This window comes from Aricia agestis, chromosome 11 (assembly GCF_905147365.1).
Source record: "Aricia agestis chromosome 11, ilAriAges1.1, whole genome shotgun sequence".
Taxonomy (NCBI): domain Eukaryota; kingdom Metazoa; phylum Arthropoda; class Insecta; order Lepidoptera; family Lycaenidae; genus Aricia; species Aricia agestis.
The window spans coordinates 17,519,755-17,547,551 of NC_056416.1; the positions used below are offsets into that span (position 1 = coordinate 17,519,755).

Consider the following 27,797-nt stretch of genomic DNA (forward strand, 5'->3'; position numbering starts at 1 on the left):
ACCGTTATTACTTTTCCCATGCTTCTAGTAGAGGGAAAAAGTGCTGCCATACTTGAAATACTTATTTATTTGACACGTTTTAAAAATATGACTGTAAATTACGTAAAATCATTTTTACATCATGGTATCATTGTATTCTCGTCATTTGGATGCAGTTGTACCTAAAAATATCACAGATAGTAACCATGTGGCGGATGACTATAGGACTTGAGCTAAAATGTAAAAAAAATCCATTCTAATATTATAAACTAGCTGTCCCGGTGAACTTCGTGTCACTTAAAAACCTTCCCTGGACTTATACGAATATTTCAAGACTAAAATTAGCCCAATCCGTTCAGCCGTTCTCGAGTTTTGCGCTTAGCAACACATTCAGCGACTCATTTTTATATTATAGATGCGAAAGTGTGTCTGTCTGTCTGTCTGTTACCACCTTACGCCTGAACCGCTGAACTGATTTTGCTGAAATTTGGTATGGAGATACTTTAAGTCCCGGGAAAGGACATAGCACACTTTTTATCCCAGAAAAATGTACGGTTTCCGCGCGATAAACGATTTTTGGCGAAACGGAGTTGGATTTTTTGAAATTATAGGATACAATGTGACCATTATTATATTTGCCATACTTCTAGTAGAGGGAAAAAGTGGTGCCATACTTTTTTTATATATAAAACTAGATGTCCCGCGCGGCTTCGCCCGCGTAAATTAGGAATGTTACAGAAACCGTACATTTTCCCATAAAAAATATTTCCCCCGTTTTTCCCACATTTTCCTGAGTTTCTTCGGTCGTATTAGTCTTAGCGTGATAATATAATATAGCCTATAGTCTTACTCTACCTCTAACACTGAGATAAGTTTTTAAATCGGACCTGTAGTTCCTGAGATTGACGCGTTCAAGCAAATATACTCTTCAGGTTTATAATATTAGGTAGGTATAGATTTTTTTTAACTATCGCTTGACAAACTCGAGTCTCGATCTAATATAAACCTACGATATTATCATAAATGTTATAGTACCTGGATGACCGAGCTTTGCTCGGTATAGCAAACACTTATTGACTTCGTGTTACTTAATAACACCATCTGCTGGTCGTTAAAACAATTAGTTGCTAACAAAATAGTATTATTATTCGCCAATAGATGTCAGGAAGAGTCATATTTTTCAGTTTATCGACTATCGATAAAACACGAATAAAAAGATATTTTCTGAAAATGATTCCTAGCTAGATCGATTTATAGCCCCCGAAACCTCCTATATACTAAATTTAATGAAAATCGTTGGAGCCGATTCCGAGATTCCAATTTTATTTTCAATACAACACGATACACACTCGCTCAACGATATCAAAATACTAGTTCTATGCGCTCGCTAATATTATTATTAGGAAGTCACTCTCTAATCTCTATTCTCGCTCGGGAGGCCGGAGGGGTAAATAAAACGCTGGCGGCTGTCGTATAGTCTATCTATAATATAGCCCCTAGGGCGGGGGAGATTCGTCGAGCAGGCGCGCTTGGCCGGCGGGGGCGGCGGGGGCGGCGGCGGCGGCGGGCGCGGGCTCGTCGGCGGAGTAGCGCGGCGGGTTGGCCCAGGGGTCGTAGCCCAGCACGGACAGCATGGGCGCCACGTCGGCCATGTCGTCGCGCACGTCCGCCGGGATCTGCCCCACCCACTTGTGCAGCGCGTCCAGGTTCACCGCTCGCACCACCTGGTCCGACGAACGCTCCACGCTGCAATCACACCGCACACGACCGGTCACCCTCCACATCCTATAGTCTTACTCTACCTCTAACACTGAGATAAGTTTTTAAATCGGACCTGTAGTTCCTGAGATTGACGCGTTCAAGCAAATATACTCTTCAGGTTTATAATATTAGGTAGGTATAGATTTTTTTTAACTATCGCTTGACAAACTCGAGTCTCGATCTAAAAGAATATGAAATGGTATAATATGGTAGTGATGATGATGATGATGAATGTAATTTGCATAGTAGCATATGCTTTCTGTTCTTAAAACAACGTCGAAACTCCCAAACTTGTATCTATAAAGAATCAGGAGTTCTCTCAGCACCTCCCGAACCACGGTATACCAGGTATATCTCGGTGCAAAATCTTACTTGTTGGTAGCATATGTTTAGAATACTTCTCACGAAACCGAAGTCACCACATGTTTCCCTATAAGTTTTGAGGAGTTCCCTCGATTACTTACGGATACTTCATCAGATCACCACTTCATTTATGTACTATGTATTTTGAGACTATGCAATTTTGTCGCGTTCGCGATTCACTTTCACTTTTGTTGAGTTTCAGAACGCGATATTAGGTCCTCCAACGCGCACGCGAATTTGAACTTTATGCAGCGGTAATAAATTACAAATTGACTCTCCATTTTATTTAGAAAACGTTTGTATGGGAAATAGAAAAATGCTGTTTTGAGGATTTTCCCGGCAATTATTCGAATTTTTCTCACCTTTTAAACCTTCCCTAGACCTCCACGAATAATTCAAGACCAAGATAAGATAAATCCGTTCAGCCGTTTTCGAGTTTTAGCGAGACTAACGAACAGCAATTGATTTTTATATATATAGATAAGGGTGCAAACGAGCAAACGGGTCACCTGATGGAAAGCAACTACCGTCGCCGAGGGAATACGCTCTCTTCTTGAAGGTTTGCAGGTCGTATAGGTCCGGAAAAACTGCTGGTGACAGTTCGTTCCAGAGTTTCACAGTGCGCGGCAGAAAGTTACGCGAGAAACGCACCGTGGAAGACTGCCACTCATCAAGGTGATGAGGATGGTATATTTTTCGCATGGGACGATGGCGAAAAGTTGCAGGTGGTATGATTCCGAACAATTCCGCAGAGCACTCCCCGTGATACAACCGATAGAGGATGCAGAGTGAAGCTACATCTCGGCGTAATTCCAAGGGGTCCAAGCTGTTTGAAACACTATGGCAGTCAACAATTCGAGCGGCTTTCGTTGGATACGATCCAGAGGAAGCAGCTGGTATATAGGCGCCTCTGCCCAGAGATGTGAACAATATTCCATATGAGGCCGAACCTGCGCCTTGTAAAATTGTAGGCGTTGGTCCGGACTGTAGTACTGTCTCGCTCTGTTAAGAACACCAAGCTTCTTTGAGGCTAACTTGGCCTTACCCTCTAGATGATATCGGAACTGGACTTCGCTCGATATGTTAACGCCGAGTATTTTAATGCTAGAGGAGATGGTTAAAGATGTGCCCTCAAAACGAGGTTATACGACCATACTGGTACAAATCGTTCGAATCACGAATAAAATCTTAGGTTTTTGAAAAAATATTATTCACATCCGCCACCTCCCACAGGTATTGCATTATCAGACTCCTGTTTATGATCATACAGTTAAAAAAAGTTTCAGGGTGGTACAAATCGTTTGGCGAAAAAAAAAATTATACCTTTGCAGTGGTATGGTGATTTTCGTGAATGGCTACTTGACGATGAGGTATGCAAAAATTTACCTGGTACAAATGGTTCAATTTTTTTATTAAAATTAATGTATTCGCGTCGGTATGGTGGGCTGTAAGCGACACCCGAGAAGTATGGCATAACGCTACCGCCTACTAAATTTTTTTCAACTATCGGAAAATACAAGCGTTTTTGTGGAACAAATCGTTCGACACTCGTTATCCGACGCGTTCGATTAACGCCCGTCCACGCGTTTGGGCCGCTAGTGCGAGCGCTATGACCATCATTTTCCTTTTTGCCTTTACGTAATTATACCCCTGTAGAACCGCCAGCCTGGTACAAATGACCAAGAATTTTTGTCACCATCTCCAGGCCTATAAAATCTTATGTCTTTTTTTTTTCTTAATAGTCTTTCTCCGTCTTCTTAACAATAGCAGAAGCAGAATACGTATTGTGCGGCCCATATCTAGATAAGTAGTGAAGAATGTAGCAGTTTTACAAGGCATGGTGACGTACAAACTACAATGTTGCTACATCGTGACGTGCATTTTTACGTTACGTTAACGTACATTTTCACGTCACGACAACGTACCGTGCCACGTTACCGCACCATTCCACGTTGACGAATGACGACGTCGTAACGTGGACAATCGACATGTGCTTAGGCCCTATGGTGTCTATGTTACGCTCAAAGACAACGCGTTGTGGTCACAGTGAAATATCCACGACGCGAAATTCGCGTTGTGCCGAAATTCGTTTCGGCAATCACAAAAAGACTACCGCGATAAGAAAAAAGGCCGCTAAGTGATTTTCGCGTATTTTCAGGTTTTGAGTCTACTGAACTAAGCAAAACGAGACGCATCGACGTATCTTGGAACTATATTTTTACGGCTTATGGTTCCAGAGATACGTTAAGCTTAAAAGCCTTTAACTAACAGTTTTAAAATTATGTCATAAGCAAGAAAACAGTTACCTGAATTCACTAAACTTTAAGGCCAATAAGTGACTCTAACGACTTTTTTGTTTAGTACTAGAGATCGCCCAATGGTCGAAATTCGACCTTAGTTTCAATGACATTAGGACTACTACCTATTTTGTAAAAAATATTGACTTTATCATTTTTTGTTCAACTCTTGTCTCTGGGACTTAGCTGATCTCAGACTGGCCGTGTAAGCATTGTCTAATAGTATTGTTACGGTACATGGTATACGGATACGTGGTGCCATCTAGCGACAAACCAGCGAAACTTACCGAGGGAGCACACGCAACATAAATCCCCTACTCAATACTAGATGGCATGAGATGCGCAAGTATATACTCGAACCTTCTAGAAAAGTCCAACATTTTGTTTACGTGTTTACCGGTTTATTTTGTTTACGTGTTTACGTGTTTAGTTGTTTACTTTTATTGTGGTACATGCTCGAGCCTCCTAGAAAGTTCCCACGATTGTTTACTTGTTTACGTGAATCGGGAACTTTCTGGAATTCGTCTCGCCATATAAAAAGCCGCTGGCAGGCCCGGCAGGTCAGTTCGATCTGAGCGATCATCAAGGCGACTTCGGAGTGATCAATAGTGAGTGAACCAGTGAAACCTACGACTTGGCTATGACCTAGGACAGTGATAGTGCTAAGTGTTGTGACCTAGTGTGTGCTTGTGTGACGACTTAGTGCTTAGTACAGTGTTAATAAAGTCTTCAAGAGAGTCACCAGGTCTTTCCCTCCAAATCCTCGAACCCTAGCACGTAACAGTATCTTAGATTCAATAAAAAAACTATGACCCATTTTTAATTTGTGAATTTGTTGTCAACAGACTTCAACCAGAAATAAGAGTATAATTCGTATGTATAGGCTTGTCACTCAAAAATCTGTCAATTCTCATGTGTGTGTGTTGTAGTGTGTGTTATGTTTTATTTGTTAAAAAATGTATAATAAAAGCATAATTTCAAAATAAAATTAGTTCGATGCACTTCTTCACCATATAAACTATAACTGTGCAAAATTTCATGCACCTACGTTTCCCCATTTTTCGTAAAAAGGGTTACAAAGTTTTTCGTGCGCGTATTAATATTATGATAATGTACTTTTTTTGTGGAAGTGCTAAGCTAAATGGCTGCAAAGTGTATAGAATAAGCTATAAGGCAGCTACATGAGTTTAACCCCTTTATTTCTTAGCATTGATTCCTTTTTATTGTTTTTGTTACTAAGCAATAACGCCGCTAACTGTAGTAACAGAAGCTATAAGGCGACTAAGTTAGTTTAATTGCTTTATAGTTTAGTTTGTATGATTAAAATTATAATTTTGGATGAACCTCAAAAGCCGCTAAATCACTCTACTAAGCTATAAGGCCGCTAATTGATTTTCAATCAATGTGGCATTAGTTCCAAAAATAGGGCATAGGTATTAATAACCGAACTGGTTATCTGACAGATATTGAAATCGACATACTTTATTCTGTAACACAAGTTCTTGTTCGTTTTTATTTTATTATATATTGTTTTTATTTATTTATTACTCTTGCAAACTTTATGATTGCGTACTAAAATAATTTTATTATTATGTTAATCTAAGAGTATTTTATCCTGAGACTGAAATCCATTGGACAGCCGTCCGTGTTATCATCGTTACTTACTACTTAGGTACCTACCTTAAACTATTAGGTTGTGGAAAAAGTTTCTTCGCATTTTATATAAAAATTTAAAAGGTTTTTTATAAAGTTTATTTACAATTGACTAAAGTATTAGGTCCTTACATATGAAATTGGCGTTTTGTATGAGAGGAATGTAAAATCGTTTTTTTTTGTATAATATATTTAATAAATCAAAGTATGTAAACATTGCTATCGATGCATTTTTTAACCATATTAAGGGTAGTTCGTTGATCCTTTTACTAAAAAAACGGAGGGACGAGAGTCAATAAATTATTTGAATGCGGTTTGGACTGCCACATCAGAGTTGAATTTTTTTCCGTGTAGGAAGTTATCCAAATTCCGAAAAAAATGGTAATCTGTTGGAGCAAGGTCCGGGGAGAACGGTGGATGTCGCAGACATTCCATTGCAGTTCCTCTAGTTTTGCGGCCGTCTGTTGTGCAGTGTTTGGTCTAGCGTTGTCCTGAAGCAACATTGGCCTAGAGCGATTGACCAGCCTTGGTTGTTCAGCGGCTAGCTCTTCCATCATGGTTTGCAGTTGCTGACAATAGATATCTGCCGTAACCGTTTGGAAAGATTATAGAAAGCTGTAGTGAACGACACCAGCACTAGTCCACTAAACACTCACAAGTCACTTTTTCTGAGTCAAATTCGTCCAGGCCAGGATTTGGCTGGTTCTCCAGGGGACATTGCGAAGAACGATTCCGATTAATGTAAAGGATCCATTTTTCATCACAAGTAATGATCCGATTTAAAATCTCTTCATTATTGTGTCGGTTGAGCAATGTAACGCAGCAGTCAACGCGTGTTTTCTGGTTTGCTTCACTCAATTCATGAGGTTCTCCTTTCAAGTTTTTTTATATTCCCAATTTGCTTCAAGTGGATTAAAGCAGTTTTATCACTTACACCGAAGCTTGCTGCTAACTCTGATGTGGTTTGTGATGGATCCGCTTCCACAATAGCTTTTAATTCTTCATTATTCATTTTGGTCTCGGGTCGTCCACGGCCCACGGGGCTTGTTCTGAAGGTCGAAATTTCCAGAACGAAAACGTTGGAACCAATACCGTAGGTACCGTTTTTTCTTTTGCGACACAAGCGACATACACATTGTTAATTCTTCGAGCTGTTTCTGCAGCACTCGTGCCACGGTACAACTCATATTCGCAAATAAAGCTATATTGAGATCAAAGTGGCCTGCACAACAAAACGCCAATGTCATAATATGTATGGACCTAATATTATATAGCTGCCATTTTGTTCGATAATTTTTTGCCATCTTGTTGGTAGGGGCATAATTCCATTGCTATGAAAATTTTGGGGCTTCTAATGAAAAAAATGCGACAAGTGGTTTTGGCAGTCCTCTTGTGATGTCAACCTGACAACTGCCTAATGAATTCTGCAGCGACCGAAGCAGGTGAAAATCTGAAGGTGTAAGGTCAGGAATATACGGCGGATGCATTAAGACCTCCCAGGCCCCAGCTAAACTTCCGAAATTTTTGCAAGATGTGTGAGGTCTAGGGTTATCATGATGAAAAACCACACCCCTTCTGTTGATTAATTCCGGCCGCTTTCTCTTAACTTTTTATTTAGGACATTAGGACTACTACCTATATTTTGTAAAAAAAATTGACTTTGTCATAAATGTATATTTTTTTCAACCCCTATCTCTGGGACTCAGCTGATCTCAGACTGGCCGTGTAAGCATTGTCTAATAAAATAAAATAAAATAATTTTGTCTAATAGTAAGTAATTATCTAAGATTCAATAAAAAAAACATTTTCAATTTGTCAACTCGTTGTCAACAGACTTCAACCATAAATAAAAGAGTATAATTCGTATATGTATAGGTTTGTCCATAGATTAAGTATTATAGTATAGATGTAATCTTAGCCCGTTATCGCGTGGCCATTTTGTGCTTATTTTCATACAAGTAGTGTGCGTTTATTTTCTTGAATATTTCTATTTGTCGATAATTTCAAAGCACATTATAATTCAAAAAAGAAAGTCATTTAGTTCATGGTATCGATAAACTATAGGTCAAGTAATGAGAATCCGTAAACACACATAAAAAGCTATGCAATTTTTGTAGTCAAATTATTATTAATTGATGTGACATTTTTAGCACTAATGCCTTATATAGCACGAATAAGGGATTATTAAACTTATAAACAGGGCTCGGGGTTAGGTAGTGTGATTTTGGTACTTGTGACAAAATGTAAAGATCAATATGGACATACCCACGGGATAAATCCCGAATCCCGATTGTTGATCTGATTTGTTGATTATTAATTTTGCTACCTACTTAGAACTACTTCTGCACAATTTAGGCTTGTTTTTTAAGGTGCACAGTGATGCCCTCTTTTAAAAAAATCAATTGAACTAGGCCAAAACCACATTGTGTGATTGCAAATATTATATAACAATTGCTTAACAAAATAATATTAATATTTTGGAAATTTCAATCTACTCGGGCGCAAAGCACGAGTCAAAATCACCACGATCGTATTCACTCGGGTATGCCTGGAGCGATACGAGCCATCAAGTGCCCGCCCCCCGCGTCGGCCATCTCGCCGACCACTGTCGTTTTTACGATCTTGGACAAAGCCACGTTCTTTTTTGCTCTTCGATCTGCGCAAAGTATTCGTTCTTTCGGTTTCTCCTCGCTATACCTATTGATTAACAGTTCTCAATATTTTATATATCTTTTTTTGAGTTAATAGTTCATTTAATCAACTTTTAATAATGCAAGTGGTCGGTTTCCGATCGGTAATTTTCCTACGTCCTAGCTCAAAATTATCTACTTTGAAAACAGTGCACAAAGATAGCAAGAGGGCAAATACGTACCTGAAATTATGTAAGCCACTGATAGTTTACATTATATTCGTTGATAGAGGCTTTGAAAATAAAGTGAAACTAAGCATTATGTTAGCCTTGTTTTAGAGATCGATTTATCGATTTTAGGGTATTGCATTATATAATCTATGACCAAAGTTTAATTTTGCAGGACCTAATCGTAGTAGCAGTCTTCTTTTCTGACAATATTAATGTTTATTTAATACATTTTAACATCCCGTATTTTATTTGAGGTCGATAAAAATAATTATGTGAGTCCCGCGGAAGGGAATGTCCATATAAATTTTTCGTGTTTCAATCCCGTTCAAATCCCGAAATCACACCACCCAACCCCGAGCTTATAAATTATCTGTTTAGCTTACAAAAATACCGATTCAGAAGCCCAAAAAACGTTGTTCAAAACTTACGTATTTAATGTTAAATCCACGTGTTTGAAGCATTCTTTGGCCATTGCTATGGTTTATTATTTAGCGAAACCACAAAACGCAACAATATCAAGCATTAAATGTTCACTAAAAACCTTTATAAACACTTTTATTACATGAAATATGCAGACCGACTCCTTTGTTATGTCCTGGTGAGTAGGACATAACATTACACGCTTTAGACGCTTATTCACCGATATAAGGCTCTCTCCTAGTAACAGTATTTCAATGGGTTTGTCACTCAAAAATCTGTCATCTTCTTGAGTGTGCGTATTGTAGTGTATGTAATGTTTTATTTGTTGTGACCAGCGACCACATAGCCTCTAGACGCCTAATGCAAGGCGAATACTTTCAGACAATATGTAAGTCTTATAGGTCTTACTTTAGATAATGACAACGAAATCTGTCTTAGTATCGACCACATCCGTGACCCGTGTACATCTCGTGCGTTTCATACAAAATATTTTTTTTACTGTCAAGAATCAATTTATTCGGAGCTCAAATTACACTGGTCTGAATCCATGACGAAAGCATTTGACATAAGTCATATCCCTTTCTATCAAATACAAATTAGTAATGCTTATAAGTCTTTTATAAGCATTACTAATTTGTAATATTTGATCTATCTCTGGTTTTGCCCTACTAGAGATAGGAATAGCTCACAATTGACATAAAATATATGTCTCTAATGTCTAATCTGAGCTACTCCTATCTCTAGTAGGACAAAACCAGAGATAGATCAAATATTGGGAACGGCCGTTAACCGACTTCCAAAAACGAGGAGGTTATACGTTCGGCTGTGGATATGTTTTTTTCTTTCTTTTTATGTATGTTCAACGATTACTCCTTCGTTTGTGAACCGATTTTCAAAATTTTTATTTTGTTGTATATGGTATTCATCCAATTTGGTACCATGTTCAGAAAAGTGGTGACCTGATGATGGGATCCATGAGTAATCGAGGGAGCTCTTCAAAATTCAAATGGAAACATATGATTTTTTTGGTTTCATATGAAGTATTCCAAGCATATGTTACCAAAAAGTAAGATTTTGCACCAGGATATACTATGGTTCGAAGGTGGTGAACAGAACTCCTTACTCCTTATAGATACATGTTTCGGGGTTTCGGCGTTGTCTTAAGAACTGAAAGCATATACTACTATGCAAATTTCATTAATCATCATCATCATCACCACCATTCCACCATACATCCATGAGTAATCGTGGGAACTCCTCAAAATTTATATGGAAACATACAGTGATTTAATTTTTTTAAGAAGTATCCTAAGCATATGATACCAAAAAGCAAGATTTTGCAATAAGATATACCATGGTTCCGAAGGTGCTAAGAGAACTCCGGATTCCTTATAAATACAAGTTTGGGGGTTTCGAAGTTGGTTTAAGAACTGAAAGCATATGCAACTATGCAAGTTACATTAATCATCATCATTATCATTACCACCAGTCACCACACCATGAATTATCTAATTATAACTCTTATTATTGGTACTTTTAATCGTCTTTAAGAACGAAACCATGATGCTCCTGCACATCGCGGCCCCCGTGTGGGCTTTTCTAGGCCACCCGATGAGACGACCTAGAAATGCCTGCATGTTTTGATGAGTCTGCGAAACGCGGACGACCGTTGGTAGAGTTGGGGTGGGTTGATCGTACCCATAACTATGCCTAAACGGGGAGTGGAGCACTATGGGGTTTTAGTGGGTAGTTCCTCGGACCCTCCCATGACTCATACATACCCTGGCCGATGCCTTAATCCGCCGGGGATGCGCAAAGCATTTCCCCATGTAAAAAAGGGAATACCTCGGTATAAATTTCACTTTTTGGTAGTATTTGCTTGGATTACTTCATAAAAAAACTTAGAATCTACTAGGTTTCTATATTTTCGAAAATTTCTCCCGATTTAACATGGATTCCATCATTATATTACCACTTTTGTGAACGTGGTACCAAATTCGAGTTATAACTTATACCCTACAAACTACAAATGATGTAGCTTTTTAAAGGTAAAATAATTTTTAAAATCAGTTAAAATTTTGTTTATTTCAGAAGATAAATTGATTTAGGCATATTTAGGTTAGGAACCTACTTACTATTCCTCCGAAAACTAATTTTATTGTACTAAATTTGTTAAGTTTAGCTTAATCCCGGAAACACCGAAAATACCGGTATACCGGTATTGGTCTGGAGCCAATACCGAAAATACCGGTTTTGCTTAAATGGATCGGTATTGCGACCCCTAAGTCCGTCTTCAAAATAATGAAGATTGTGTGCATATAAATAGTTGAGGTTTAGGAGAGTTATGCATAAGGCACATTAAAGAGTAAGAATTATTTAACACTTATTTGTTCATTAAAAATATTATTGTTTTTACCCTGGAAGTCGGTTTTAATTTTTTGTTAAAAATAATAATCATCATTCTATACTTTAAAATAAAAAACCGGCCAAGTGCGAGTTGGACTCGCCCATGAAGGATTCCGCAGCAGCAGTAAGGTTTATTTTTATGAAACTAAGACGTTTTTTATTCGTATTTCAGTTGATTTAATGAAAGTCAAATTAAGGTTTACCATTTATGACGTATAAAAAAAAACTACTGGCTAGATCTCGTTCGAACCAATTTTCGTTAGTAGTTTTTGTAGTAATGTAGGTACATCATATATTTTTTTTAGACTTATCATGTCCCTACTTTAGAAGTTAGAGGGGGGGACACACATTTTACCACTTTGGAAGAGTCTCTCTCGCAAACTATTCAGGTTAGAAAGAAATAATATTAGAAACCTCTATATGATTTTCGAAGACCTATCCATAGATACCCCAAATGCATAGGTTAGATGAAAAAAAAATTTTTTTTTTGTTTCAGTTGTATCTATGGGGACCCTTAAAATTTTTAATATTTTTTCCGTTTTTGTATCAAAATCTTAAAGCGGTTCACAGATTACATCTACTTACCAAGTTTCAATAGTATAGCTCTTATAGTTTCGGAGAAAAGTGGCTGTGACATACGGACGGACAGACAGACAGACAGACATGACGAATCTATAAGGGTTCCGTTTTTGCCATTTGGCTACGGAACCCTAAAAATAAATATGTGCATTGTACTGTTTTTTTTTTATTTCTTGACAAGCGCTTCTCGTACTTCCCATCACTAGTTCTGATTTATGACATGCCGTGAATTTGAATTGGCCAATCGTAATGCATTTCTTCTCTCTCCCCTCGCGTCGCTTACTTCAGCACATTGACACAATAATTTGTTAAGAGAAATCAAAACATTAGGCGTCTATTGAGTTATGTGGTCGCTGGTTGTGACTATAACTGTGCAAAATTTCATTCACGTCTACGTTTCCGCATTTTTCGTCAAAAGGGATACAAAGTTTTTCGTTCGCGTATTAATATATTATTATAGATAATAAACATTCAATAAATAGTGGATAAATACTGTTATTTTTGGGGTTTCTAATGTGATTCATGTCGCAAATAATTACATTTCTTCCGCTTACATTGCAAACGCAGGCTGAACCCTGTTTATTAGATTTATCAAAAAAAACTAGCGACCCGCCCCGGCTTCGCACGGGTATAAAATATATAGCCACTGAAAAAATGATTAAAATCGATTCAGCAGTTTTGATTTATATTCATTATTACTACCCGTGGCCCGCATTGGTCGGTACCGCCGCAAAAGCTACGTCCCACAATTTTTAAATCTGTAACATCTTCGAAAATATTAATTTAAATCATATGCTGTAAAGGGCCATATAGATCTACATCAACAATGTATTTAATTATTTAATTGGATAAGGATTAATGGTGTATTAAAATTGTTTCGAAAATTAGCCATTATTTGTCGTAAAAAGTAAATGACAAAAATGTTATTGTGGGATATCCATAAGACAAAGACATAATATACCATCGCGGAGTTTTCTGTAGACCTTTTCAATGTGTTACATACTTGGTACATGATTTTGACAAATCTTGTAGGGTTCGTTAGGGTAAGCGGAAAAAAATGTAATTATTTACATCACATTAGAAACCTCAACAATAACAGTATCTCTCCACTATTTAATGAATGTTATTATACTTATAAACCTTCCTCTTGAATCACTCTTTCTATTAAACTACGCATCAAAATCCGTTGCGTAGTTTTGAAGATTAAAGGGGACATGAGGGAAAAAAGGCGACTTTGTTTTATAAAGTATTGTACACTGTTAAAAGGTCTACAGAAATTTGATATGTCTATCTCTTATAAAATATGGATATCCCACAATAACATTTTTTTTGTCATTTACTTCTAACAAATATATGGACAAAATTAGTCTGAAATAAAGTTTTATTTATTTATTATTTAACTCCAAATTATGACTAATTTTCGAAGCAATTTTAACCACGCTCGAAATTACCAATGGCTCGTCAAAACTACTCTTGGGCGTTTTTTACAGTCCCAATCTTTCCATTAACTACTTTAATTCTTTTGATAAAATTCTCGAAGACCTTTCCCCCCTGTACGACCATGTCATTTTGATGGGTGATTTTAACACCTGTATTTTAAAAGACGACTCTAGATCCAAGAAACTTACCTCCATCGTAAACTCCTATAACATAAGCCTTCTTCCACTTCATGCTACCCATCATTATCCTCATTCCATCCCCTCTCTATTAGACCTCATGATCGTTTCTTCTCCTCACCTTGTAGATACTCATGGCCAGTACATAGCTCATGGTCTCTCCTACCACGATTGCATTTTCCTTTCCTACAAGTGGCGAACTGCCAAATCCAAACCCAAAATTATAATGCAACGAGCGATGAAAGATATGGACTTGAATCTTCTTCGCGAAGATGCGAAGAATGTAGACTGGTAGAAATTTCTAAAGCACAGACTATTGATGATAAGGTAGACATTTTTAACCGTATAGTTTTAGACCTCTTCGACAAGCATGCTCATCTGCGCCCCGTAAAACTTAAGCACCTTCCTGCTCCCTGGCTAAGTGACGAAATTAAACCCCTTATTAACAAAAAAAACCGAGCAAAAGCTAAGTTAAAGAAATCGCAGTCTGATTCTGATAAATCAAAATACAATAAGCTCCGAAATCGATGTAATACCGCGTGTAGAGATGCGCAAATGCGCTACATACAATCTTCGGTTGAAAACGCTGATCAGGATATATGGAAATTCCTAAAGTCACTTGGGATCGGTAAAGACTCAAAATCCTCTGATCCCTTAGATTTAAACTTAGAAGATCTAAATACCCATTTTGCCAGTTCCGCGCATGTTTTCGATCCCAACATAAAAGCTCAGACCGTTCACGCTCTTTCTAACTTACCTACCCCTGATCATACTCCATTTACTTTTAGAGTTGTCCGTTCCAGATGTCAGGAGGGCTGTCATGGCTGTTTCCTCTAAGGCTGTTGGCACTGACTGCATTAGCCGAAATTTGATAATTCCACTGCTGGACATCTTAGCCCCAATTCTTGTTCATATCCTAAATTTTTTCCTTACTACTGCTGCTTTTCCTTCGTCTTGGAAGAACGCTTACATTATCCCTCTCCCCAAAAAATCTAGCCCCAATTGTTTCTCCGATTACCGTCCTATCTCTATCCTCCCTTTTCTTTCTAAAATTTTAGAACGATCGGTACAACACCAACTCCAGTCTTTTCTCAATTCACACAATTTATTAGATCCTCACCAATCTGGCTTTCGCTTCGGTCACAGCACTTCAACAGCCCTGGTGAAAATTGCTGACGACATTCGTCTAGGTATGGATCAGCAACATTTAACTATCCTCACTCTCTTATATTTTAGTAACGCCTTTAACTCTGTAGATCATGATATTTTGCTTCTTCTTCTCTGCTCTCTTCATTTATCCCCTATTGTAATTGACTGGTTTCGCAGTTTCCTTCGAGGACGCCGGCAACGTGTTAAATTTGATAACATTTTCTCCTCCTGGCGTAACATTTTTGTCGGTGTACCTCAAGGCAGCGTGCTTTCTCCTCTCTTATTTTCCATTTTTATTAACTCTGTTTCCCGTCACATCTCTTCTTCTTTTCATATGTATGCTGATGATCTACAGATTTATAGACAAATTTTGCTTCCCTTGCTGGCTCATGGAATTTCTTTAGTTAACGCTGATTTAGAAAAAATATTGAAATGGAGCAAGGCCTATGGCTTAGACCTTAACCCTAACAAGACTGCATGTATAATTATTGGTAGTAGACAATTGATAGCCAAAGTTGACTGGAACAACTTACCAAATATTATACTCAATGGGTCGATCATTCCTTATAGTTCAACAGTGCGTAACCTTGGGGTCTATTTGGCCGCACTCTGTCGTGGAATGTTCAAGTCCAGGAAGTTCGCAAAAAGATATCTGCCGTCTCTGCTTCCCTCAGACGTTTGAGTAATTTTCTCCCTGTTCAGACTAAAGTCACTCTAGCCCAATCTCTAATCTTTCCGATCCTTGATTACGCTGATGTTTGTTACAGTGACCTTAATGAACTCCTTCTCTCTTCCCTCCAACGTCTCCAAAATGTATGCATCCGGTTCGTGTTTGGCCTCCGGAAATTTGACCATCATAGCTAGCACGCCGTTGCCCAGTCGATTCTTCGGAAGAAAGTAATGGCAGTTTCTTTCCCATGTCTACATATCGTTTTCCTAAGCATGGCGCCCATCGACTTGAGTTTCAGTGGACAAAGACAAGAAACTCTTTCCATAGCAACCGTTATAGCAACGGCAATTTTTTTTTGGCATTTAGTTTCTTGATTCTTTATTTTTTATAATTTGCTGCCAGTTACTCGACACTAGCCATGGTTTTATAGCCAAGTGCCATAAAAATAAAAAAAAGAATCAAGAAACTAAATGCCAATAACGGTTCGTCATGCTTGACTTAAAGATTTTCTTTTTTTTTTTTTTGCGGATGATATCGAGATACGTAAGAAACTTTTTCTCCAATGTTTTTCCGGTAAAACTGTCAAAATTTAGTTTCTTTCGTTTGTCTACGTGCTTATGCTAGCTATGCTGGTCTCAGAACATCGGTCTAAGCTTAAGTGACTCCCGATTAAATTACGCTGTCATTCTCATATTCTTCACCTTCTCTACAATATTCTTTTCAATCCTACAAACCCTGACTATCTCAAAGTTAAATTCAGTTTCCTTGGCCATAATAATCCTACTCTACGTTCAGCCAACAAACGCACTCTTGCCTTTCCTTCTCATAAAACTTCTTTCTATGACTCTTCTTTTACTATTTCCGCTATCCGCCTCTGGAACTCACTACCCGAATCTATCTAAAATTCTGAATCTATCAATATCTTTAAAAAACGTTTAAAAAATCATTTCTTGGACATAACTCTTTCAATGTGAACATATTTAGTGGATATAAGATATTATGATATGTATTATATTTAGGTATGTATATTATATGATTATTAATTATTATTATATGCTTTATATGTGTAAATCGTAAGTATTATGTAGTTTATTTTTATATTATATAATACTACGAATAATAAAAACATTCCTTTTATATGTTATATCTTTTACGTAAAAAAAACTTAGTTTTAAGAGACTTTGTTTGCTATAATCCTTTTATTTCTTTTTTAAATATTCTTTTTTATGGTTGTCTGGAAAAGACCGCTTAAAGCGGTAACACCGCCAATTTGCGCTCTTCCTAAAAATTGTTTCTCTTTCGCATTTTGTTTTTTTTATGTGCAAATAAAGAGTTCATTATTATTATTATTATTAACCAATACGGCAATAATCCTTATTCAATTAAATACTTTAAATACATTATTGATTTAATATAGATCTAAAGGGCATATTGGCGTCGCCTTAAATCATATTACAGCATATAATTTAAGGCGACGCCTTGATAATTTGGCTGTAGCGATATCGATTTTTCTCAGCAATGACTAAAGCTTAGGTTCATTTTCAGTATTCATCATGTCTTTGTTTTTGAATTACCCATAGCTTATCACGATTGGTCAACTTTTATAACACAGAATAATCAATCAAAAAGACCTCTGTAAATAAAGGGATTCCTATTTTGCCAACAGAGGTGAGTGATTTAAGCTTTCAAAATTTGTACATAGATTGGTTCAACAATATATTTTAATTTGCCCATAGCTTATATGAAATGTATTTATGGTTTTTAAATTTCGCGACAAAAACTATTTTGTCCCTACGCCCTTTCCATTTTTTGCTGTTCCATTGCTTGATTTCAAGCAATCTAAAACATGTCCAACACGGTTTTTTACTTTAACGCGGCGTCACTTTAAATGAATATTTTAGAAGATATTACAGTTGTATTACAGATTTAAAAATTGCGGGACGCTATACCGTAGACGTATCTTTTGGGGCGGTACAGAGTACAGACCAATGCGGGCCACGGGTAGTAATGAATATAATTAAAAAGTACTAACTCGATTTTAACCATTTCTTCAGTGAGTAACAAACGATAATATATTTTATTAGCTGTACCCGCGACTTCGTCCGCGTTAGTATAGTAGATCACGTCCCAAGTATTATTTACTGTAAAAAAATATTCAATGTACAGCATTGTCTATTGAGATTAGCGCGTTCAAATAAGCCCTTTCAAATAATTTCCCCCCGTTTTTTCCACTCTTTCCTCTATTTCTTCGCTCTTATTAGTCTTAGCGTGATAAAATATACCATATAACCTTCCTCAACAAATGGGCTATCTAACACTGAAAGATTTTTTTAAATCGGACCAGTAGTTCCTGAGATTAGCCCGTTCAAATAAGCCCTTTTATATAATTTCCCCCGTTTTTCCCACATTTTCCACTATATCTTCGCTCCTATTAGTCTTAGAGTGATAAAATATAACCTATAGCCTTCCTCAATCAATGGGCTATCTAACACTGAAAAAAAATTCAAATCGGACTAGTAGTTCCTGAGATTAGCGCGTTCAAATAAGCCCTTTCAAATAATTTCCCCCCGTTTTTCCACATTTTCCTCTATTTCTTCGTTTCTATTAGTCTTAGCGTGATAAAATATAGCCTATAGCCTTCCTCGATAAATGGGCTATCTAACACTGAAATAATTTTTCAAATCGGACCAGTAGTTCCTGAGATAAGCGCGTTCAAACAAACAAACAAACAAACTCTGCAGAATTATAATATTAGTATAGATACCCGTGCGAAGCCTGGTCGGGTCGCTAGTCTATACTAATATTATAAAGCGGAAGAGTTTGTTTGTTTGTTTGTTTGTTTGAACGCGCTAATCTCAGGAACTACTGGTCCGATTTGAAAAATTCTTTCAGTGTTAGATAGCCCATTTATCGAGGAAGGCTATAGGCTATATTTTATCACGCTAACACTAATAGGAGCGAAGAAATAGAGGAAAGCGTGGAAAAAAAGGGGGGAAATTATTTGAAAGGGCTTATTTGAACGCGCTAATCTCAGGAACTACTGGTCCGATTTAAAAAAAAATCAGTGTTAGATAGCCCATTTATCGAGATAGGCTATTGGCTATATTTTATCGCGCTAAAATTTATGGTAGTGTAAAAGAATGGTAGTGATAGAGGAAAATATGTAAAAAATGGGGGAAATTATTTGAAAGGGCTTACTTGAACGCGCTAATCTCAGGAACTACTGGTCCGATTGAAAAAATTCTTTCAGTGTTAGATAGCCCATTTATCGAGGAAGACTATAGGCTATATTTTATCACGCCAAGAATAATAAAAGCGAAGAAATAGAGGAAAATGTGGAAAAAAACGGGGGAAATTATTTGAAAGGGCTTATCTCACGAACTACTAGAGCAATATTCTGTTATTTGGCACAGATAAGAAGTAGACCACGTGAAGGATCATAGGCTATTTTTTGTGGACTAATTTGTCTGTGAAATATCTAATTTACGCGGGCGAAGCTGCGCGGAACGTTATATTTCGCGTGGTCACGACATCACGCGTAAACGGCTGGACCCATTTTGCTGAAATTTGCTATAATGATACTTTGAGTCCTGAAAAAGAACATAGGATAGATTTTGTCCCGGAAAAATGTACTGTTACTGCACAATATACTTTTATGATTTGCGCGTAAACTATTCAATTTATTTTGATGGAATTTGGTATGGAGATACTTTGAGTCTCGGAAAAGGACAAGGAATACTAATTTTGTCCCGGAAAATGTACGGTTCCCGCACAATAAACTTTTATGATTATCGCCTAAACTATTCAATCTATTTTGATGAAATTTGGTATGGCAATACTTTCAGTCTCGGGAAAGGACAAGGGATACTTTTTATCCCGGAAAATATACGGTTCCCGCACAATAAACTTTTATGATTCTCGCCTAAACTATTTAATCTATTTTGATGAAATTTGGCATGGAGATTAGTGATACTAATTTGAATCTGGGACAAGGAATGTTTTTTGTCCCGGAAAACACGGGAACAACTATAAACTAAAGTCCACGCGGACGAAGTCGCGGGCAACAGCTAGTTATATATAAAATATCCATAGTTCCAGACTATCCACATAATAGTATTATTACTGTCTGTCTGTCTGGCGCAATGTAGACTTTGCGGGCATCAAGTAGTAGTATTATATCTAATATATAAAAATAAGTCGTGTTTTCCTTCCTGACGCTATAACTCCAGAACGCACGAACCGATTTCCACGGTTTTGCATTCGTTGGAAAGGTCTCGGGCTCCATTAGGTTTATAGAATAAAAAATCAGAAAAAACTTCAACAGAAAAGCAGGAAAACAGAGAAAACAGGCAAAACATTTGCCGGGACAGCTAGTTTAAATTACATACGAGTACTTAAATTAAAATTATATAAAAACAACATAATATTATATTAATATGAAATATCAAATTACTGAACACAAAATAATATTACTTATAATTTGAAAATCACTTAAAACGATTAAGTATTTAAAATATTTAATTTAAAATTATTTCTTATAGGAATACGAAGTATTTTGTCTGTCTTGAAAACTTTTGGTATTGTTATCAAGCGACGATAATATGGTCAAAATAAATGTTCAGAACGCGTTATGGTATTTTTGTGATTGCCACGCGTCGCGTCGTTGTGGCCATTTTCTTTACAACGCGAATTTCGCGTCGTGGCTGTTTCGTTGTGAGTTGTGACAAAGCGTTGTGAGCTATTTTTTCGCTCACTGAGGGTTTTCGGTCTTTGAGCGTAACATCTATATTCTATACAAAGTAATGCCATTTTTTTCTCCCTCCTGAAAAGTTGCTATTTTTGTCTTAAACGTGGTGTTACAAATTTAACGACGAATACATGAAGCTAAATAAAATAAATATTATATGAAAGAGATTATGCATTCGGCTGTGGATATATTTTTTTGTATGTTCAACTATCACACCCCCGTTTGTTTGTGAATCGATTATGTATAATATTTTTTTTAGTGTTTACGTATCACTTGAATATTGTATTTCAACCTAGCCGGCGACGTCACGTGATTATTCGGGTAGAAGAGTCGGATAGTTACTTGGAGAGCGCGACGCCGTTCGGCTGGTTGATGTAGCGCTCGTGGTGCAGCACGGCGTCGCTCCAAGGCAGCTGCAGGAAGTCCAGCACGCGGCGCATGGTGCGCTCCGGCGCCAGCACCAGCGCCTCGTACCGCACCAGCAGGCAGCGCGTCGGCCCAAGCGCCCGGCACTGCGCGTACATCAGCTCCACCGCGTGGTTCCACTTGCTCAGGCACTGCCGGTAGCTGCTCAGGTCGAACCCCGTGATCGTCACCTGCACACACGATACGCTCCCGCTGTAGAAACCCGCGCTCCCTTCCGCCCGCTCGACTCGGAGCTCCGCCGGGGGGTTACCTTTCGCGTGATGATGGAGTGGACGGTGGCCCGGCCGTCGCGGACCATGAACACGAACTTGGCGTTCGGGAACAGCTCGAGCACATACGTGCCCATCTTGAGCACCAGCGGATCCTTATTGCAGTAGCGCGGCGCCGGCTCCCCGTGGCGCACGATGACCTCCAGGCAGAAGGCGGCGATGGCGTTGTCCAGCACCGCCTTCGACACCCCCGCCTGCTCGAGCCGCACGCTCTCCTTCTGCGAGCGCATCCAGTGCTGCCGCATCTGGAGGATGCGCGGCACCACGCGCGTCTCCTGCCCACAGCGCACGTCGGGGTGCGCGTCCAGCATGGCCCGCATCAGGGTGGTGCCCGATCTCGGCACGCCCCCTATGAATATCAGCGGGAGCTCCCGGCCCTCCACGGGCAGGCCGGCGTCTCGAGCGCCGCCCGCGCCCGCCGGCGCCCTCGCCCCGCTGCGCCATGCCCACAGCACGAGCGCGCCCACCGCCAGCGCCGCCAGCCAGCGCAGTCGCCCTCCTCGCCCCATGCACGGCGCCCCCACACCTGTCATACGATTGGTGGTCAGTGATTTGATATACTAGAACTTCATATTATAGTTAATTAAGTTCATAATAATGTATATTTTTAATATAGTGGAGCCCGCGTGATTAGTGATTACTCAAGTAGGCTGGAGTGCTGGACTCATCTATCTGTGTGTGACATTTACTTATCTACCGCAACTTCGAATTATTAGGTCCATCACCTTGGCCCTTACAATCTTTGGTAAGCCCGAGATACACAAATAAAGAAATATTTATTTACTATAATATATTATTTCTCAGTAAGTACATAGCAAAATGTGCATTAAAAAATATTGTTTATGTTCTAATATATATCAATGCTGCCAAAACCCTACATTTTTAGGGTTCCGTACCCAAAGGGTAAAAATGGGACCCTGTTACTAAGAGTTCGATGTTTGTCTGTCTGTCCATCTGTCTGCCTGTATGTCTCCAGGCTGTAACTCAAGAACTGCTATAGCTAGACTTCTGAAATTTTCACAGATTATGTATATCTATTGCTATAACAACAAACACTAAAAACAAAATAAATTTAATATTGAAGGGGGGCTCCCAAACAACAAACATGTTTTTTGTAATTTTTTGCTTGATATCAATAACGGCAATACATAGGCACTTGAAATATTTACGAAATACTCAGTTTTATTTGCACTTCAATTATTTATAATAAAATTTAAATAAATGAAATAATTAAGGGGCGAATTTGTATGGGTTTTATTTAATGAAATAATTAAATAAAACCCATACAAAAAAAAAACACAATTTTCACCCTATTTTTGCTTGATTGTGGTACGAAATCCTTTGTGTGCGAGTCCAACTCGCACTTGGCCAATTTTTTAAGTTACAAGTTATTTGTTTCTTTATATAAAAGAATGTTTATCACTTCATAACTCATGTATCTGATTCTATTGAAACACAGTGGCACCAACTTTTAATGATATGGCTAGTGTTGGATTTGCTGGTTTCTGCTCTCAGATATTAACTCTGGACCTTGAGTAAGCTGAGTATCGTAATATATGTGCTGCTAGGTAAATATCACTTATAGTAAAAAGGCAGATCATAGATTTACCGGTTTTATTAATACAGATACAGAAGATGATAATATTAACATTTAACGGGTTCAAACAATTTTGCCTATGTGTGCTTATCGTAATATAATAAAATTAAAATATGTTTAAATAAGTAGATTAATACTTACCTACGCGTATATGTTTTTCTGCACTTGCCAACACATCGTATAACGTTTTGTAGAAATGATTAACACTTTGGCCTAATAGTTTTGTTTATTTTCAAGTTGTCAGCAGTACCTTTAAGTATCTAAATAGACGTTATATTTTTATTAATAAGTAAAAACACTAGTAACTAATTTATTTTAAAAAATAAAAATTAAAAACATAATATTAATTTAGGTTTTTAGAGTTGAAAAAGGTTGAAAATTTATGTTTTTCACATAGATTTGACATAAAATACCTTGATCAGTCATCAGACAGTGACATTGACATTGACAACATGCCAAATGTGTTTTTAATATAATATAGCGCTTGGGCCGTGGCCTGGGTAGTGTCACGATAGACATAACTACCTACCAGTAGTTCGACTGCAAAGAAACGGACAGGTTTCAATATCTGTCAAATTCGTCGGGTTTCACTAGGATTAGGAACGGAATGTGCCTCGCGCTGGCTGATATAAGTAATTTATTTTTAAATATTTAAAATAATGATTTCAAATACGACAGTATATATTAAGTCTATGATTTCAAAATTGGATTCTGACAATTTTAATCGCATGTGCCAAAACACAAACAAGAATACGACCAAAGAGGAATACGTCCAGCGAATATGTCATAGTTTTAAATTCGTAGGTAATAATTTAACAACCTTAGCGACGATTTTCGTCATAATACGTCAAATTTAAAATTTTTAACATCAGTCTACTCTGGTAGTGTGAAGTAAATAGCGGGAAAATAGTTTTCTTGCTACATTTTTTCTATTTCGTCAAGTTCAAAGTCTAATGGCTGGTTTATACGTACTAAGTTGATAGTAGATAGACTCAGCACTGCGAATATTCATAAGATTTCGTGAGAAAATCATGCCGAGAACATTAAAGAGTGGATAAAGAGTGGTGAAAGAATGATGGTGTTAAGAGTGAAAGAGCTTTGTGAACGTAAAAAACGTAACGAAGCCCCAATAATTTCTTATATTCATTTCTTATATTTTTAATTTGATTGTCAAACAGTTTTCATTTTAGTAACTAGATGGCGTATGGGTAGACAACTATCGGCCTAACACTAATACCATCACTAGTTGCTACAAAATTGGGCGAAAGAATGTAAAACTTGATACATTTCAATTTGAAAAAGACGCAATAATATTCCAATGAATAGGATAATAAAGTTATTATAACGATGTTTTAGCTAAAACTCACGGAAGAAATAGCCTATTTACCGATATTCACACCAAATGTCACAGGAATTATAAATTTTGGTTTTGACAACATCTTACCTGCACTTTTGCACGATAACGGATATTTAATGGCTAATATTTTACCAATAATGAACATCGAAAACCCAAATAACACAATTTGGTAAAAAATAATAAAAACCACACCAACAATAAAAAGTAGAAGAAGTTTCAAAGTAACATGGTCGCCAAAACTCTTTCAGTTGTCAGTTTTCAGTTTGACAAGTTTTTATTATGTCAGCGTGTTCCTAAACTATTACCAGTATACTGGCCTAATCGCTTAGGTCAATGATCGCTTAGGTTTAAGATATTTTATGTCACACTTGACGGTACACTGATATTTTTTGGAAACACAACCCATATGTAGTCAGTGATGCCAACCTGCAGATAATTTCAGGTGAATGGAACGGTGAGGAACCCATAGACATAATATATACTGTCGTAAAGACCACCTGACAACTCGAAAATGCGTGACCATTTTTGATCTGTCAATGTGTGCGTGTGCTAGTGATGTATATTTTACTATCGATAGTATAGTATTTTGCTATCGATAGTTTAGTCCGTTCGAGTTATTTTACCTGAGTTTCTATAAGAAATAAATAATATGCAACTTTGATAGATTTGTATTTCAAATTAGGTATCATAAATTTTAATTGGCAAAAAAAGGTGACGATTGAAAAGTAGATACACATTTTCTTTTGGAATGATTTTTCAATCGTCGGATATGTTATGACATGAGGTTCTTATAGGGGTAAATAATTTACACTTAACACATTATAAAGTTACTTATTTATTACTCAGGTAAAATCTATCTGGTAAATCAGTCCTTACATTGAAAGTAAGTAGCGCGTGAGTAGCCGGCGCGCGCGGTCGTGTCTACTAACAACGGCTTATCGTAATATTATGTGGTGTGTGGTCCAAGTTATAAGTGATGGCGAACATCATTATAAATGAATTTTTGACGTTTGTTCAAAACAAGATAGACGTTTTGGATGAGATCAGCATTGTTCAGATCTGTGCTACCAACTTTACGGATTCTGAAGTCGAAGATGGTAAAGCTGCATTGTACAGCGCGTGTGGCAGCACTTCAAGCAGAATCATTCAGAGAAAAGGAGAGGATAAAAGGAAGAAAAATATTAAGGACGTCATCAAGTTAATGAAAGAGGTGGATCCAGACCTGCAACCGACCTTCGTTGCGAAAGATTTAAATCGACTACCACCTGTCTCATTTGATCATGTGGACGTGACTCGCCTACTTAAAGACGTGTCGAAGATGATGTGCGAGCTCTCGGAGTTCAAAACGAAAGTCAGTCTGGAGATCGAAGATCTTCGCAAATCGATGATGTCAGACGGCGCTCGTTATATACATACGGGCTGCTCCCCGCGAAAACTGTCAAGCTCTAATACTATGACAACTCCTTCGAAATCGCTTCCACCTGTGAGTGTACCACACGCAAAAGCACCCACACAAGCGCACCGGGACGTAACCGGTCTCGACGACGTAGTTGCGCCGTCATTGTACACGCCTACATATCGCGATATCGTTTGCGACAAGGAGCGTCAGGCGAAGAGCGCCCGTATGCGTAATATTAATTCGGGTGGATTTCGCAGTACGCAAAAATGTTCGATGGGCCATGTTGCATCGCAAGTATCAAACACTGATACGATATTATGTAGTAACGACACGGGGTTTAAAATCGTGGAACGTAAGAAACGCAAACCTAAAAACTTAAATATGCGCGGTACTTCTGTATCACAATGCAAAATCCAAGTTGCTGATCCCGAGTGCTCCATATACGTTTCGCGGGCTTTAAAGTCTGTCACTGAAAGTAACATTGAGGAATATATTAGAGACATGGGGGAAGAATGCATCAGCGTGGAAAAACTGGCTCAAAATAGGGAGACTTCCTTTAACTCATTTAAAGTGAGGATACCTGCTAGTAAAGCAAACACCTTTTTGGACGCAAAATTCTGGCCTGCGGGATTAGTATACCGCCGCTTTAAAGAACGTTTCCTAAGTACCGCTGCTTCGAAGAAATTATAATATGATGGACAAGGACATAACGTTGGCTACTTTTAACTGTCGCTCCGTGAAGCGGTCTGCTGAACAAATACGTACCCTAATTGATCGAGTCGATATCCTAGCTATCCAGGAGACATGGCTTCTTCCTCATGACCTGGGATTCATAAATGAATTAAGTAACAACTTCAGTGGACATGCGAAATCTGCTGTGGATACGTCGGTCGGTGTTTTGACGGGCCGCCCATATGGAGGTATTGCGCTAATCTGGCGAAAATCACTGTTTCCTAATGTGTCTATTGTAGATTGCGCTAGTGATAGATTAGCAGCCATACGAATCAAGCTGGACAATCGTCACCTGCTCATCATCAGTGCCTACTTACCATATGACGAAGGAACCGAGGAGAGCCTGGCGGACTTCATTAATTGCTTAGGTGGTATTGAAGCGATCATAAGTGACAGTGATATTGAGGCTGTGTTCGTGTTGGGGGACTTTAATGCCCATGGTGACAGTAGGTTTGGCCTTGAGTTATCGGCTTTCTGTGCTGATCACTCACTTGTATGTGTCGACACGGAACTGCTGCCGCCAGACTCCTTTACACATATAAATGATGGAAGTGGGGCCAAGAGGTGGCTAGACCATTGCATTGTGACGGCGGCAGCGCGTGAGATAGTAATTTCTGCTAATATCGAGTATGGAGTGTATTGGTCTGATCACGTCCCTTTACTTGTCAAGCTTAAACTGTGCAAACTAACACAGAAAATTGAAGATTCTCAGGCTAACAATCCTCTGTCTGGTGTCTACTGGGGCAATAAAACTGCTGATGAGATCAATAAGTATAAAAAACTTTGCTGTGATAATTTAAGTAATTTGAACCTGTTATCTAATTCTAGTCATATTTTAAACTGTGTAATCTGTAATGTTAGTAATTTATTTATTTGTAAAAAACATATTTATGTGCTTGATGAATTTTATGATAGTATTGTAAAATGCCTACAAGATGCTGCCAGACAGAGTAGAATACGCCGCGATGCACCGTTCAAGGGTAAGAAGGTTATAGGGTGGAACCACCATGTTCGTGAACTCCATCAAAAGGCACGGCATGCTTTTAACTGTTGGCTTTGGAATGGGAGGCCTCAGTCTGGGCCACTCTATGATAATATGACTAGTAGCCGGAAGATTTTCAAAAATAAATTGAAATGGTGCCAAAACAATGAAGAACAGATAAAGATGGATATTATGGCATCTCAGCACTCAGCCGGTAACTTTTCCAAATTCTGGAAATCGACTAAACGCCTAAATTATGTACAAAGCAGACCAGTAAGTATCAATGACGTTCAGAATCCATCTGAAATAGCTGATTTGTTTGCTCACCACTTCAAGGTAGACCCATTGCCTGTTTCTGATGACGTAGGGGATACTATACCGGTTGCTAAAAATGACGAAGAATGTTTCTCTGGCTTCAATTCTGACGACGTTGCTAAGGTGATCTTTAAAATGAAAAAAGGCAAATCTCCAGGTTTTGATGGACTAAGCCTAGAACACGTCCTATACGCAAGTGATAAGATAATCCCTATGTTGA

The 27,797-nt window shown here is 38.1% G+C and overlaps 2 protein-coding genes across 2 annotated transcripts; one reads left to right on the forward strand and one right to left on the reverse strand.

The window, feature by feature from the left end:
• Window positions 1-1,446: 1,446 nt before the first annotated feature.
• Window positions 1,447-23,075, reverse strand: LOC121732067 (protein-tyrosine sulfotransferase). The gene is made up of 4 exons (XM_042121841.1): window positions 22,934-23,075; window positions 21,177-21,721; window positions 20,843-21,096; window positions 1,447-1,725 (listed from the first exon to the last, which is right to left on the reverse strand). Exons 2-4 carry the CDS (start codon window positions 21,702-21,704, stop codon window positions 1,476-1,478), a joined length of 1,032 nt encoding a protein of 343 aa, XP_041977775.1. The 5' UTR covers window positions 21,705-21,721; window positions 22,934-23,075; the 3' UTR covers window positions 1,447-1,475.
• A 1,975-nt stretch (window positions 23,076-25,050) lies between these two features.
• On the forward strand, window positions 25,051-27,006 carry LOC121732066. The gene is made up of 2 exons (XM_042121840.1): window positions 25,051-26,648; window positions 26,731-27,006. The coding sequence occupies exon 1, from the start codon at window positions 25,126-25,128 to the stop codon at window positions 26,236-26,238; it is 1,113 nt and encodes a 370-aa protein (XP_041977774.1). The 5' UTR covers window positions 25,051-25,125; the 3' UTR covers window positions 26,239-26,648; window positions 26,731-27,006.
• The last annotated feature ends 791 nt before the right edge of the window (window positions 27,007-27,797 follow it).